The sequence below is a fragment of the Stenella coeruleoalba genome, assembly GCF_951394435.1.
Source record: "Stenella coeruleoalba genome assembly, chromosome: 17".
Lineage (NCBI taxonomy): Eukaryota > Metazoa > Chordata > Mammalia > Artiodactyla > Delphinidae > Stenella > Stenella coeruleoalba.
The window spans coordinates 33,641,431-33,655,628 of record NC_137163.1 but is presented as its reverse complement, the minus strand read 5'-3'; the positions used below and the strand labels follow the sequence as shown (position 1 = coordinate 33,655,628).

Sequence of the window (14,198 nt, the reverse complement as noted above, 5' to 3'; positions counted from 1 at the left end):
CTCTAAATCATACAAGAATATCTATCTTACATTAAATCAGGAAAATGGAATTTAACTCAATTATAACATTTTCTTAAAAGGTCTACGAATTTGGTAATATAGCAGGATAAACTGCAAGTAGATCAAAGTGTAATTTTTTTTTTTTTAATAGTGAATCCTAGCAAAACAAATCATAGGATATTCCTTTGGTGGCAGAATACCATAGCAAAGGAAAAGAAAAATGACAAACGGGGAAAAACATTTGCACCTTCTATTACCGACAAAGATTCATGCGTAGTGTATATATACACCTAGCGTTTCTAAAAAAATTGAGGAAAAAACACTTTAATAGAAAAAATGGGCAAAAAATATCAACAAACAGTTCCCAGAAAAAGCAGCAGCCATAATATACGAAATATATGAAACAAAGTTTAACTTTGCTCATAATAAGAGAAATACAAATTTAAACTATATTGCCTATCAGATTGGCAAAAATCTAAAAATTTGACAACAAACTGCTGGCAAGACTTTGGAAAATCAGGCCTTCTTGTGTTCATGTTGAAAGTGCAAATATATACAGACATTATGTAGAGGTATTTGCCAATATCTGACGAAATTACATATACACATGCCCGTTGACCCATGTCTATCTATCTATCTCAAAGACACGCTAGCCAAATAGAGAAACACACATAAGGCTATTATTCATCCCATCTCTATTTGTAACAGCAAAAGACTGGAAACAAACCCAAATGTCTATCAATAGGAAACCGGATGAAAAAAATTGATACAGCCATAAAATGTGGTGCTAACACTAGGTAGCTGGAAAAAAAGAAGGCAGAACATCTCTCTATATATATAGCCATGGCTTTCTCTCTAGGATATACTGTTAACTGGGAAAAGCAAGATAGAGTAAAATGTATAATAGCATGTTCAGGGTGGGAGTGGGGGAGAGAGATGCGTAATGAATACACACAGGATTATATGTTTTTTGAAAGGTGGGAGGGAAGTAAGCTAAAAACAAGAACAAAAAACCCACAAAAACCCGAAAGGGGGCAGGGGGAATACAAAGTAAAAGAGACAGAAATGGAAATTAGATTTCTCTGAATACAACCTTCTTCTATAGAGTTGACCTTGCAACTGTAGATATTTTACATTAACTATGAAACATAACAAAGTCAAAAAAAGGAGAGAGCAATCCCTAAAAAGTGAAAGCAAAATGAACTGAAAGGCCCTAATTGTGTGGAGATGAGATGGTAGGTAGCAAAACCACACAAAAGGAATTATTTCAAGTGACTTTAAACAATGTAGTTTGACTGTACATCTCCAATTGGATATGCTCTAAGAACAAAAACTACAAATAAATCTTGGGCTATTTTCAATAATCATTTTGTTGGTAGTGGTGTTGATGCTATGATTCTAAGACTATTGTATGCATGCTGTGGGATAAAAGCAAATGAGTAATTTTATCAGTGTTGCTGGGAAGCTGGATATTATTCAGTTCAGAAGAAAGGAAGCAAAGACTAAAAGGTGAAAATAAAACAAACTTGTGGTCCTAAATCTTGAATTTGAATTAGGAGTATCAGTATGAACTCATGAAATAATTTTCTTCTTCCTTTTTTAAAGGAGCATTTCCTACTAAAAGGCCTAGAAACAATGACAAACCCAACAGGCAGTGAGCAACCTAGAGCCCAGATTATAATCTCAAAATACAATTTCCTGCTAAAAGGAAGCAGGGCTTCTTGAAGAAATGGCTGATTTAAGGTCTGTGACAGAAAATAACAGAAAATGAGACATATCAAAACGTAAGGAAGTTGTCAAAGATTGGACTCTCGCTAGCCACAGAAAGATAATTTGAGCATCAATGAAATGAAGCACATCCAAACAGTTTTAATCCATGTATTCATAATGATACTTAAACGAACAAACCCATTGCTCATCATCACAGGATGTTAGGAAACCAACTGCCAGAGATAGCCATTACTCTAAATTTGATGATTACCATTTATTTTCTTTAAATTTTTAATTACATAGTACATATCCCCTAAACAAAATTGTTATTTGTTTTTAAATTTTATATAAATAGCAAACTATATGTATAGGATAAGAAAATCTAAATACCTTTACCTCTAGTGATAAATCTCTTGACTGCTGATTTCTCAGTTTTTCCATTTCTCTACGGAATTTTGATTCTTTTACCTCGAAACCACCCAATTCAGTTAGGATCTTAAAAAAAACAACAACAAAACAAATGCATGACAGAATTATCCTCTGAAATATGTTCTTATCAGGCAGAATAGAATGTAAAGTGCTCAAAATACATACTGATCCAGGTTCTGCTCCAACATCTTCCATGAATACCCTGCCGAACAGTTCTAAAGAAAGGCGCCAACGTCCTAGCAGCATATCATGGGAAATGACCATTCCCATGAAGCTACATTGTGGCCTGTAAGAAGTTTAAGGGGAGAGGGGGAAGCAGTTTAGGCAACTCTAAAAACTTCCTGGTTTTTGGTCAATAACAGTAATTACTTGGTCTTTTAATATTCTGAGCTCTTAAGTAATTCAAAACCACATCCTCTCTAATGGAGAACTTTTCTATAGCTACTCGTTCCTTGGAGAACTTCTTAATTTTACTCCATTATTCCTTCTGTCCTTTACGTAAGGATACATCCCCAGGCTGGCTTCCATCTTCATCTTTAGTTTTACCTCCTCTCCTTGAAGTCCAGTGTCTGTCTCCACTAGATGATTCCCAGACCCCTCTTTAGTTCACAATGGACCAGAATTTCATTGTGTGAAATATATCCACTTCAGTCATACTCAACATGGTGAAACTGAATATGGCCTCTTCACCACAGTGACAATGCCTCCTGATTTCTTTCAATAGTACCACCTATCTTCCTACTGCACGGACTTGAACAGATTTTAATTTATTCTTCCCTTGGTCCCTCCAGAGTGATCAAGTCCTTCATAAGTTTTCTTTTCCTAACCATGGTTTCCTTTTCATCCCCAAAGGCAATATTCTACTTCAGCCCCCTTTTTAACAACTAGCCAGAAGGAATAATAGCTTGTCTCTCTACCTCTAATTCTTCTCTCCTTCAATCTATCTGCTTCTACACATTCGAACCATCTCAGCTCAAATCATATTGTCTCTAGGAAGCTTGGGCCATCCCAGTCCCTAATTCTTCCTTGCCTTTTATGGTTGTTAGACTGTGTACACAAGATGTATATAGTTTCCTAAACTAGATTAACTCCTCCTAAGCAAACCAAAAAGAAAAAAAAAAAAATCTGACATTACATAACCAAAAATCATACAGCATAAAGCAGACACTCAACAAATCATTAGGTGATCAGCCATACTGAGTCACAGTATATATTAGGCAAATTTTTACTGGGAAAGCAAAGAACCTACCACTTGCAAGAGATTTACTAAATGTGAACCTGGCAAAGGAGTGAGCCCAAACAAATGTGAAAGTCACAAATCTATAAAGCTCTTTTTTTCACATGTTCCCCTCCCATAGCTGAGCTCCTGCTAACAAGTGTATAATTGGCAATTTGACATGGATATGTACTTTAACTCAGTACTGAACGTTAAAAACAGAGTCAGAATTTCTTCAGTAAAGGGAGGAGAAAATCAGAATGCCAATCAATCACAAAACAGTCACAAAAAAACAAAATCCAGAAAACTCTAATATTTAAATTTCTGATTATAAACTAGGAAAACACAAATAATATTTCATCCTATTATTTATATACAAAGAAAATTATAAATTTTCTAAATAAAAACTCTTACAAAAATTATAATAGCCATAAAGTAATAGCATAGAAAAACTATCATCACTTAGCAAGTACCTGAAAGATGTAAGAGGTGGCCCTTCACTTTCAGTCAATCCTATTTCTGCGAGTAAACTGCTTTTCAATTGTGCAGCAAGATCGTGAGCAGATGGCCCTGGTTTTGAACTCTCAGCTTCTTCTGGCACCACATTCTGTTCTTCCCCTTCCTTTTTTTGCCTATTTTGCATGTTTGTTACATTTTTCAAATTGGCAGCATAAGACATTTTAGTTGGAAGAACCTATGAATTTTTACATTTAAATGTTAGATATTAAAAAACAAACTGACTAGATTTCCTTTTCAACTTACTAATACTCCACAGAGATCACATGGCAGTTAAATAATTCCCTTCTGGCACTTCAACTACAAAGCTGCAATCTATTTCTTGTCTATCTGATTCCCATGGATGAGCACCAATTCCAGTGCATTTACCAGAGCAGCCTCAGAGAACTTTTCAAGGTATCTTTATAATATCTATGGTTACTTAAGTGTCTTATGTGCATAAAATTCTCCTTTAATACTTAGATAGTAAAGAAAATTCTATTCAAGTACATGTCTTCTATATGCCTACTCTTACATGGTGTTATTACTTTTTCACTGGAGAAACAGTATAGTATAATTTTAGGCTCTCAAATCAGACTTTCATCTAAAAACTAGATCTGTCATTTCACTAGTTGTATTATAACAACAGACATTCCCACGTGAAATTTATGTAATCTCTCCAAGCCTTACCCATAAAATCAGGATAATAATGTTTTCTACCCAACATGGTTGTGAAGATTAATTGAGACAGTGCCCAGGAGATAGAATTATCCAACAAATGTTAGGTATCATCATTAATATTACTTTATTCCCATTCTAGACTCAAAAAGAAAAGTTACAAGCCAATATTATATATGCTCATATGTATAAAAATTTAAAATATTCAGCAGAATTACAACAATCAACTCTGGAACAGGCAAACACAGCAAGTTAGTCTCAAAGCAGACTAATGACAGTACTGGAATTCCTTTAATTATGTCATAAGGCAAGAATTTCTGATACTTCTGTTATTTGGGTAAATACAATATTCTGAATGCATTTCCAAAAAACTAGACGCTGGGATAAGTGTTCAACTCACAAATATTATATTGCGAAGATTTTTACTATCTTACCTCAAGGCAGTTTCTATCCACTGTAACTTCCATTAAGCATTTTCCACTACTGGCAGATGAAGAATAAAGACCCTGACTTGGACGGCCAAAAAGATCCTCCTTTCTAGCATTTGGCTGGAATTTTAATAAAAATATTACAGTTACATTGAACACTTTAAAAAAGTAAATTCAACTAAAAAGAAACCTTAAGCCTAGTTTATGTGAATCACCTGCAACAGATGTGGCTGATCAGCCAAGGGGATGGCTTCAGCTAGAGGCACTTCAAATGGATTTGGGGGTATACACCCAAGGAACGTCATGGAGTCAGAGCGTCGGAAAAATGGATGGTTTTGGCCAGTTTCTGCAGGAAGAGAGTCATCATCCTTATCATTCAAAGTAGCACCTAAACATAAAGAGATAAAATGTTTTTTTAAAAAATTAATTATTGGGGAAGGGTAAAAGGATCTACATCTGCTCAATCCAAAATTCCTGTTATCTCTTTATAAAATTTTAATGCCACTCAAAACAAGTTGATAGTCCTAAATTTTGATAATATTTTAAAGTGGTGATTCAAAATATTGGTTTAAAATGGTTACAATGATAAATTTCATTTATGTGTATTTTAACACAATAAAAACTTGCAAAAAATATTAGCAGTAACAAATACTGTTCCATTTTGTATTGGACAGACACTACCCACATCCACCTCTTCTCTCTCTAGAGATTTAGACCTGAATATAGCTAGTTTCCTGAGCATGTTCAGGACCTGGCTCACTGATGACTCCACAAAAGGGGCTAAAATTTGAGCATCTGTTTACTTTTAAGTTCTGATTCCTCTATATAAGAAGATAAACAGAGAAATGTCTGGGCAACTCATGCATCCCAACAGGAAATCAGCACACCAGCACCAACTCCCATTAATGGAATAAAACTTTTGTCAGTGCTTACAGTATGCTATGAAAATAGCAGTGAGCTATGGCTGGGTTCTCAAAAAATAGCAGTTAAAGTTAAGTTGTCTTTCCCAGGCCTGAATAAAGTACTACATGATAATAAGAAACAGGCAAGCAGACTATCTGACCCCACTAGAAAAGTATTTTAATCCTACTTGAAATTATACCTGAAAGCTACAAATAAGAGCGTAGAAAATCCCCAAATTTCTTGAATTTGGAATATTTTCTGTCTTTTTTATTGCATTAACTGTTGAGTTTTGATGAAATAGGGAGTTATAACTGGTATTTTCCATTTTCTTGACTCAGTCTATTTTGCATCAGTATTAGCAAAAGTTCTGCTAAGACTTTATTCAAATGTACGTAGTACCAACACACTTAAGAATAAAGGTAAACATAAAACTAAGAGAAATGCAAAGGAGAGATACAAAGTCAAAATAGAAAAAATATTAACTGTTGAAAAAGTTTATAATATTTCTTTAACTCATCCTTATGAAGTAATTAATGCAAGGATATATAAGGAAAAATGGACAGAAAATGCAAGAAACGGGACATAGAGAAGAAAAGAGAAATTCCCACCCAGACAGAAAATAATGAAGTTAAAAAGCTTGAAGGGGAAATACTGAGGCAGCCATTTCTTGAAGTAGATTAGCAGATTTTCTGTACACTAACTTTGATTGGTGTCATCATCATTTTCATGTTCTGAATCTTCATTATCAATACCCAGTTCCAAGAGTTCTCGTGTCCTTTAAAAAGACAAGTGAGTCATTTTACATGAAGTATTTTGTGCTGTATGAACAGGAGCAAAGGTGATGCAAAAAAGACTGAAAAGGTTAGTTTAGTATCTAACCAATTTCAAACACTGGGATAAAGTTTCAGACTCTGGGAATGGCAGACTAATCAGCCAAATGTACTACAACTACAAAATAGGTTCAACAGAAGCAAAAGGCTAATCACACCAAGAAATAGTGAGTGCTTACACAAACTCTAATAGAAAACATGATAAAACAATCAGGACAAACTACCTCAAGCATAAAGCTTAACTGGATTCTTAGGTTTCATGTTTTAAGTGAGGAGTAGCTATGGAGAGTGGCTGGATGGACTCAAGCCCACCTGCCCACATGAAATGTTCCTGTTTGCAATGTTCTCCTTACTCCAAAAATCAGACAATGTACTAATGGAGACCACAGCAAGTATTTCTTAAAACAATCTCATGGCAAGTATGGCTACCTTTTGCGTTCCAGCTGAGGTGTATCCAATGTTGTCTGCTGATTCATTGCTTTAATCCAATATATAAGGGCTTGAAAAACATATGCCACATGCTTCAATGAGCAAACATCCAAAACTGGAAGAACATCAGAATGCTCATCATTATGAGACCGCATTAAAGACAGAGCATAATTTAGGAAGTCGCCTCGAGCAGACATCATTCCTTGACGGGCACTAAGCAATGTGGCGCGTCTATAGGAGTAAAAAGAAATGAAGATGTTTACAAAAAGAACACAAATGTGAAATGTACCACTGTTATAAATATGCAAAATTAGGAACTGAGACTATCCATAAATAAAAACTCATTACGCCTGGGCTCTGCCTTAGAAATGTAACCATTGTATATTATTTACAGTACTGTATACATTTATAAAGGAAAGAAATTCCAGTGTCCTCTGGATTGGCAGAAGGTACTCCTTCCCCAGAGACAATGGTTCTCAAACTTCAGTGTCCACCAAAATCACCTGGAGGGCTTGTGAAAACAGGTTGTTGGACCCACCTCTATGGGTTCAGTAAGAATGGGTTAGGGTAGGACCCATAATTTATATTTCTAACAAGCTCTTAGGTGATCTTGATGCTGCTATTCTGGGAACCACACTTTGAGAACCTAAAAGTGTGCCTAAAATGACACCAAAGGCACAAGCAACAGAAGAAAATAAAGAGCACTGGACTTTACCCAAATTAAAAAACCTATGTCCTTCAAAGAACACCTTCAAGAAAATGAAAAGACAATCCACAGAATGGGGCACAATTTCTGCAAATCCTGTATCTGAAAGGAAGTTGTATCCAGACTATATAAAGAACTCATAAAATTCAATAATAAAAAAAGAAGCCAATTAAAATGTATAAAACATCTAAACAGACATTTCTCCAAAGATACACAAATGGCCAATAAGCACATGAAAAGATGCTCATCAGCCATTACAGAAATGTAAATCAAAACCACAATGAGAAACCACTTCATACCCACTAGGATGGCTATAATCCAAAAGACATATAATAACAGGTGTTGGCAAGGCTGTGGATAAATTAGAAACTTTATACTCTGCTATTGAGAATGTAAAATGGTGCAGTCACACTGGAAAACAGTCTGGCAGTTCCTCAAAAGGTTAAAGAGAGTTACCATATGATCCAGCAATTCTACAACTAGATATATACCCAAGATAATTGAAAACACATTATCTACACAAAAAACTGTACACAATCTGTTCATAGCAGCATTATTCATAATAGTCAAAAGGTGTAAACAACCCAAATGTCCATCAACTTATGAGTGGAAAAACAAAATGTGACATGGAATACTAGGAAATAATGTATTGATACATGCTAAACATGGATGAACCTTAAAACCATTATGCTAGGTAAAAGAAACCACATATTGTATGATTCCATTACATGAAATGTCCAGAATAGGCAAATCTATAGAGACAGAGAGTAAATCAGTGGTTGCTTAGGACTAGAAAGTCGGGGAAAACGGGAGGTGACTGCTAATCGGTATGGGGCTTCTTGTGGAAACGAATAAAACATTCTAATACTAATTGTGATGATCGTTGCACAGCATACTCAAAACTATGGAACGATATACTTTAAATAGGTGAACTGTATGGTATATGAACTACATCTCAATAAACCTATTATATTAGAGTGAGAGTGGGAGCAAGACAGAAAAGGGAACCCTATCACCAATGAAAATCTAGTATCAGAAATCTGTGTTCTCTGGCGTAGTGACTAGCCTAATGAAGACAAGGCCTGTGTCTACTGGTGGAGCAGGCTTCCTAGGACAGGAAAGCTGCTGCCTCTCAAGTCTTTATCTCTAATCCAGGTCTCTTTGCCAAGCATTCGATTTTGCATACTAAACATTTCCACTAAATCCTCTCCCAGTTCTCAACATGTTCAAAAGCAGGTATGTCCACTCTACTCCTTTAGATTTTTCTTTTAATTTTCGTATTAGTTATTCAGAATCTAAATTCAGAAGATGTAAATTCTGCCTCCTCCCCGGTCCATACCCCAACACGGCCCTAAGTTCTGTTTGTAATGATTTCAGGGCTCTCTCCTCACTGGCCCTTCACTGCCCTACTTCGGTGACTATTACTTCTCTTGTAGACTCCAACCATAGCCTTGTTAAATTTCCTAAGCAGTCTCCTCGACCCTTGTCTTTCCTCCATTTATGGTCCACCCAAAGTAGCAAGGTTGTTTAGCCTGAGCCAAAGCTAGAACCAAATTCTAGGACTTCGACTTCAGGGATGGGACATTTTCACTATATAGCACTGCCACTAATCTAGTTTCAATGTGTGGGCTAATTTCTAGTCCTGAAAAAGGTCATTTTGTAACTGAATAGAAAGAACACAATAAATACATAAACAAATATACTTTAATTATGATTCTACAGGAGGTAGAAAAAGAAATCTGATTTTAGAAACCAAAGAGCAGCTAGGTAATTACACAGACTTTCTCCTTCCCAAGTACAAAGTATATTCATATTTAATCATGGTCAAAATAAGTCTTTCTATGAATATATGCCTTTCAAGGGGGGAGGCCTGGGGAATGAGACAAGGCTGTAGACCAACTACTTCAAAAATGAGAAGAATTTAGTATCAGATTACTACAACATGAATGAATTTAAAAAAAAATTTTAAAAATAGCTTGGATTATAACTTATTTTGCTTCAACTACACAACAGTTTAAAAGAAGTAATGCAAGGCACGTATTTCCTCCTTTACAACAGAGTGAGGTCTTACGTAATAGCAATCAAAAAGCTCTAAACTTCTAGGCTATAACGGTTCTGTCTAAACATACAAGCATAAACAAAGAATTTCATACCGTCTGCCTTCAAGCGTTCGTAAACTAGCCTCTTCTCGTGCAGTCATCCTTTCTCTGCGAGCTGAGTTCTGAGAAGCATGAAGAGGATGATTGGGATGTCCCGGATCACCAGCAGATGCTAATGCAGAACCATAACGTAATTGAGCTTCAGTAGAATCCATAATACTGACCATCCAGTTCCAAGTGGGAATAAGCTTTTCTTCTACATAGTTCTACAAAGACCAAACTAAAACAGTTAAAACTATCCAGATAAAGTTAAGTTCGATAGAGTAGTATGATATAGACATTTAAGTACTTGTAACATTAATTCCCATTATACTGGAATTCTCATAACAGACAGCCAAAAAATATATTTGAATGAGTAACTTTGCAGTGGTTTCATACCTGTAAATTTACTGCATCTTGGTAAGTCAATTTCACAGCTGCTGGAATCTGAGAGTATACTAGGTGATTATACTTAGGAATAAGCCCCATCAAATCCGAGATTTGTCTGATGACAATGCTATAAGCCCTAGCTAAACTGCTTGCAGATGTTAAGTAGCTGCTGGCATTGCTAGCTTCCAAAGCAGCTGCTGCAGCTGCAGCACTCGTGCTGATGGTACCACTCCGGCGTAAGTTGGAAGGATCAATATAAATCAAACCTGCTGAACTTGCTATAAGGGAAAAAAAAAAGACAACCATAATAAGCTAATGTTAGTTGCTAACTGTGTTTCACTAACAGTGTATATATTTAAATTAAAAGATCAATTACATTAGTAAATGTGGTAAATGAGCATTTTCTTAAACCACACTAATTTTAGGGAAGGGAATTTTGTATTTGAACTCAGCAAAACAATGAAGAACTATTCTGAAATTATTTAATTTGTTCTGTAGAGGAACATGCATAATTTTTAAACCTTAGGAACACCAAGTTTACAGACTTGCCTGCTGGTGTGGATGTGCTAGAAGGGGCTGTGCTAGCCGCCCGCTGATGTTGGGTGTTGCGGACAGCCCACTGCATGGAACGGGGAGCTTGGGCAGCACCGTTGGCATGGGAGCTATTCGTGGTTCTCTCTAATGGCTCATCAAGCATAAAAGTCTCCTGTTCGATGTCGTCACTCTGACTACTGCTGCTATCAGAATCACTCGAGTCATTTGATTGCGAATCGTCTTCAGAAAAGAAGGCAGGAACACTGCTCGCACCTAAGTTTTTAATTTTTAAAACCAAAATCATTGTGAGTTTGTTGATATCTAAAATAACAGTGTACCCCCTCATTCAGGAAAATATACATATTAAACAGAATGCCAGACTGTATCCAATAGTCCAAAAACCCATCATTGAAATAGTTTAACTAGAACTCTTAAATGAACCTTAGAAATAATCCATTATTTAAAAACCAGAAAAGCAAAAAGTCATTGAAATAATAATCTTCTTCACTAATATCTATGGAGAAATGAAGTTAATAAAAGGGTTAGCTACCCCTGTGCATATTATACTGAGCACAGTTTAACCAATTCTACACACACAGCCTTAGTTATAAGCAAGAAAGTTGCTAAGAGAAGGTAACATACCTGCTTCTGAGCCAGCAGTTGCTGCAGTGACAACACTTCTACGCCCACTAGCATTATCTTGGTTGCTATGGTTACTTTCACTGTCACTTTCTGTTTCAGCTGCTGCTAACAAGTCCAGCTCCATGTCACTCCCTAGCAAATATATTTAAATAATAAGAAAAGGTAGAAACTCACTGGATCAAGTCAGGCTGATAAGCTAGAATATCGTAAGGGTGGGAACTGGGAGGGGTCGGGGGCCCCCCCGAAGAGAGAAGTGATAACTACTAGAGTATGCACGACTGCCTGCTTAGCAGAAGAATGACTAGGTAAATTATGGTACTCAGTAGACACAGATTCAAAATCTGGCCTGCATAGCCTTAGGTAAAAAATGTTAGGCAGGAGGACTCCAGCCAGTGGGCAGAGCTCTGGTAGCTCCAGTGCTCCATTTTCATCTGTTTTACATACTGGGATTCCAAGAGGGGAAGGTTAAACATGCGTATCCTTTGTACTTCACATACACGTCAAAACATATTAAGTTATAAATTTTCAACATGTGCAGTTTATTTTATGTCAATTATACCTCAATAAAGCTGATCCCCAAAAGTCCATCCTATGGCTACTAATAAGAATGGTTATGATGACTATGTAGCAAAAAGGCCGAAGTCAAAAAAACAAAGTAAAAAAAAACTTACACATACAATATCTAAAAGACATGCATGGGAATGGGGCAGTACAGGGGAGGACTGAAAGTAAAAATACAAACTGTTAGCATCTGGGTGGGATTATGGGTTATTTGTTTTCCTTTTCTCTAATTTTCAAATGTTATGTGGTTATGATTATTTTAATTTCTAAAAGCCTTTTAAGAAGAAAGTGTGAACCAAAAGGTAAAAGGAAAGAGGATAAATTATTTTCTACATGTAAATATATAAAAGTATATATATTTATGTTTACATATGTACATAGCTACCTCCTCAAATTCTGACAGATATTACAGAATCCCCTAGCAGAAATATGATGAACATTTCACTACACATCAATTACACTTTTCTCTCTATTAATATCTCTTAAAAGTACCCGACTTTCTCATACTGAATAATTTCTCAAATAACCTGCATACCGTCTTCATCATGCTCATCGTGTTGTCCCTCTGCCTCAGCATTCTCTTCCCCATGTTCTTCCTGTTCATCATGATGATCCTCTTCTCCAGCCACACCCTCCACCACCTCAACCTAAATCCAGATCTTATTTGTAGACAATCAAAGTACAAAATAAACCCACTTCTCTACCAGTACTCCTCCACAGCATTTAGTAAACTAAAATACAAAGATCCCTAACTATAGGGAATTGTAACACTAAGCAGTTTTCAAAATCTTCAGTTGCTAGTGATAATTTGGTATCAAAAATTATGCCCACATATCCCAAAGTTTATGATTACTGTCCATACACAGAACCTTAAAATTATAAAAATTGTATTGGGAGTATATTTTTTTTAAACTTCTGCAATTATAAAATTTATATAATATGCAGTACCCTGTCTACCTTCGAATACATTGCACAAAACTACTAAAAACTCTTTTAACATTGAGAATATCTTTTCCATGAACCCTTAAGTAGAACAAGTTTATGTTTCTAATTTTTTATTATCCAGTAAATCAAGGATTACTAACATATTTTAAGATGTATAACCACAAATGAGAACATATAACAAAAGTCTAAAAGGTGGAAGCATATACATGTAAGCTATTATTACTAATAGTAGTTTATTAGCTATTAATAAACTTGTGACTACTTTCCCCTTCCCTCCCAAATAAAAGCCTCTCATCTACCACAATTAAAACAATTAAAACCACCTCTTCCACATCTGCCGAAACAATATCGTCCTGTTCTTCATCTCTGCCCCGAACAGGCTGTGACTGGCTGATGCGCCTCTGCTGTGGATTCCGGATGATGTAGGACGACTGAGATTGACTGGAGCTGTAAGGAATCAGGTTATGAGCATACTGCTGCCACACCTCTGATATACAGCTCAGACATTTATGCTTCTCAGTGTTACTCAATGTGATTCACTTGCTAGGATGCCGTTTTAAATCTGACCTAAAATTTCTTAGAAACCGACAATAATTAATCTATAGTATATCAGATAATATGAACCCCAAAGAAATCATTTTACCAGAGATTTAACTTATAAATCTCAGAATTGTTTTTACTTTTTAGTAAGTCATTTCAAATCTGTGTTAACGCACATACTTTTATGAGTCCTTCCCACTGAAGTATTTCTACGGGGAAAATTTTTCCTTTTCCACTGCTAAACCTTTCAACTTCCAAAGGCTCTGATAGCAGCATTCATCCACTAACGAAAGTGTGCTTATTACAAGTAACCTACTCTTTTTAAAAGACTTGACTGACATGACCTACTTTGCATCAGCTTATTAACCACTGACTTGCTGATGAGTATTGGGAAAAAAATAAGTTCAAAAGTATGATTTTAAAATAGAATCATAACAAAAGATGACTGGTGGCAAAAGTTTCACTTCCTTAAAAATGTGACTTGGAAACAGCCAAGTATGGACAGATGCCTCCGTTATAAAAGAGGAGAACCAGAGAATGCAGTTTAAAATGCAGGTCAGAGATCAGAAGATTGTTGTTTAATAACCCTGTGACCTAACTATTATACTTTATTTACAGATTAAG

The 14,198-nt window shown here is 35.8% G+C and overlaps 1 protein-coding gene across 3 annotated transcripts in view; it reads right to left on the bottom strand.

Moving 5' to 3' along the window:
• The window catches only part of UBR5 (ubiquitin protein ligase E3 component n-recognin 5), a 143,749-nt gene that overhangs the window by 19,288 nt on the left and 110,263 nt on the right, over window positions 1-14,198 (bottom strand). For all 3 annotated transcript variants that reach the window (XM_079901118.1, XM_079901117.1, XM_079901119.1), the window contains exons 35-47: window positions 13,358-13,481; window positions 12,625-12,736; window positions 11,529-11,660; window positions 10,898-11,159; window positions 10,362-10,626; window positions 9,978-10,189; window positions 7,119-7,349; window positions 6,561-6,634; window positions 5,172-5,344; window positions 4,963-5,076; window positions 3,829-4,049; window positions 2,305-2,425; window positions 2,107-2,205 (exon numbers count right to left, since the gene is read on the bottom strand). In XM_079901118.1, the coding sequence (XP_079757244.1) occupies window positions 2,107-2,205; window positions 2,305-2,425; window positions 3,829-4,049; window positions 4,963-5,076; window positions 5,172-5,344; window positions 6,561-6,634; window positions 7,119-7,349; window positions 9,978-10,189; window positions 10,362-10,626; window positions 10,898-11,159; window positions 11,529-11,660; window positions 12,625-12,736; window positions 13,358-13,481 (2,140 nt within the window). The remainder of the gene's footprint in view (window positions 1-2,106; window positions 2,206-2,304; window positions 2,426-3,828; window positions 4,050-4,962; window positions 5,077-5,171; window positions 5,345-6,560; window positions 6,635-7,118; window positions 7,350-9,977; window positions 10,190-10,361; window positions 10,627-10,897; window positions 11,160-11,528; window positions 11,661-12,624; window positions 12,737-13,357; window positions 13,482-14,198) is intronic.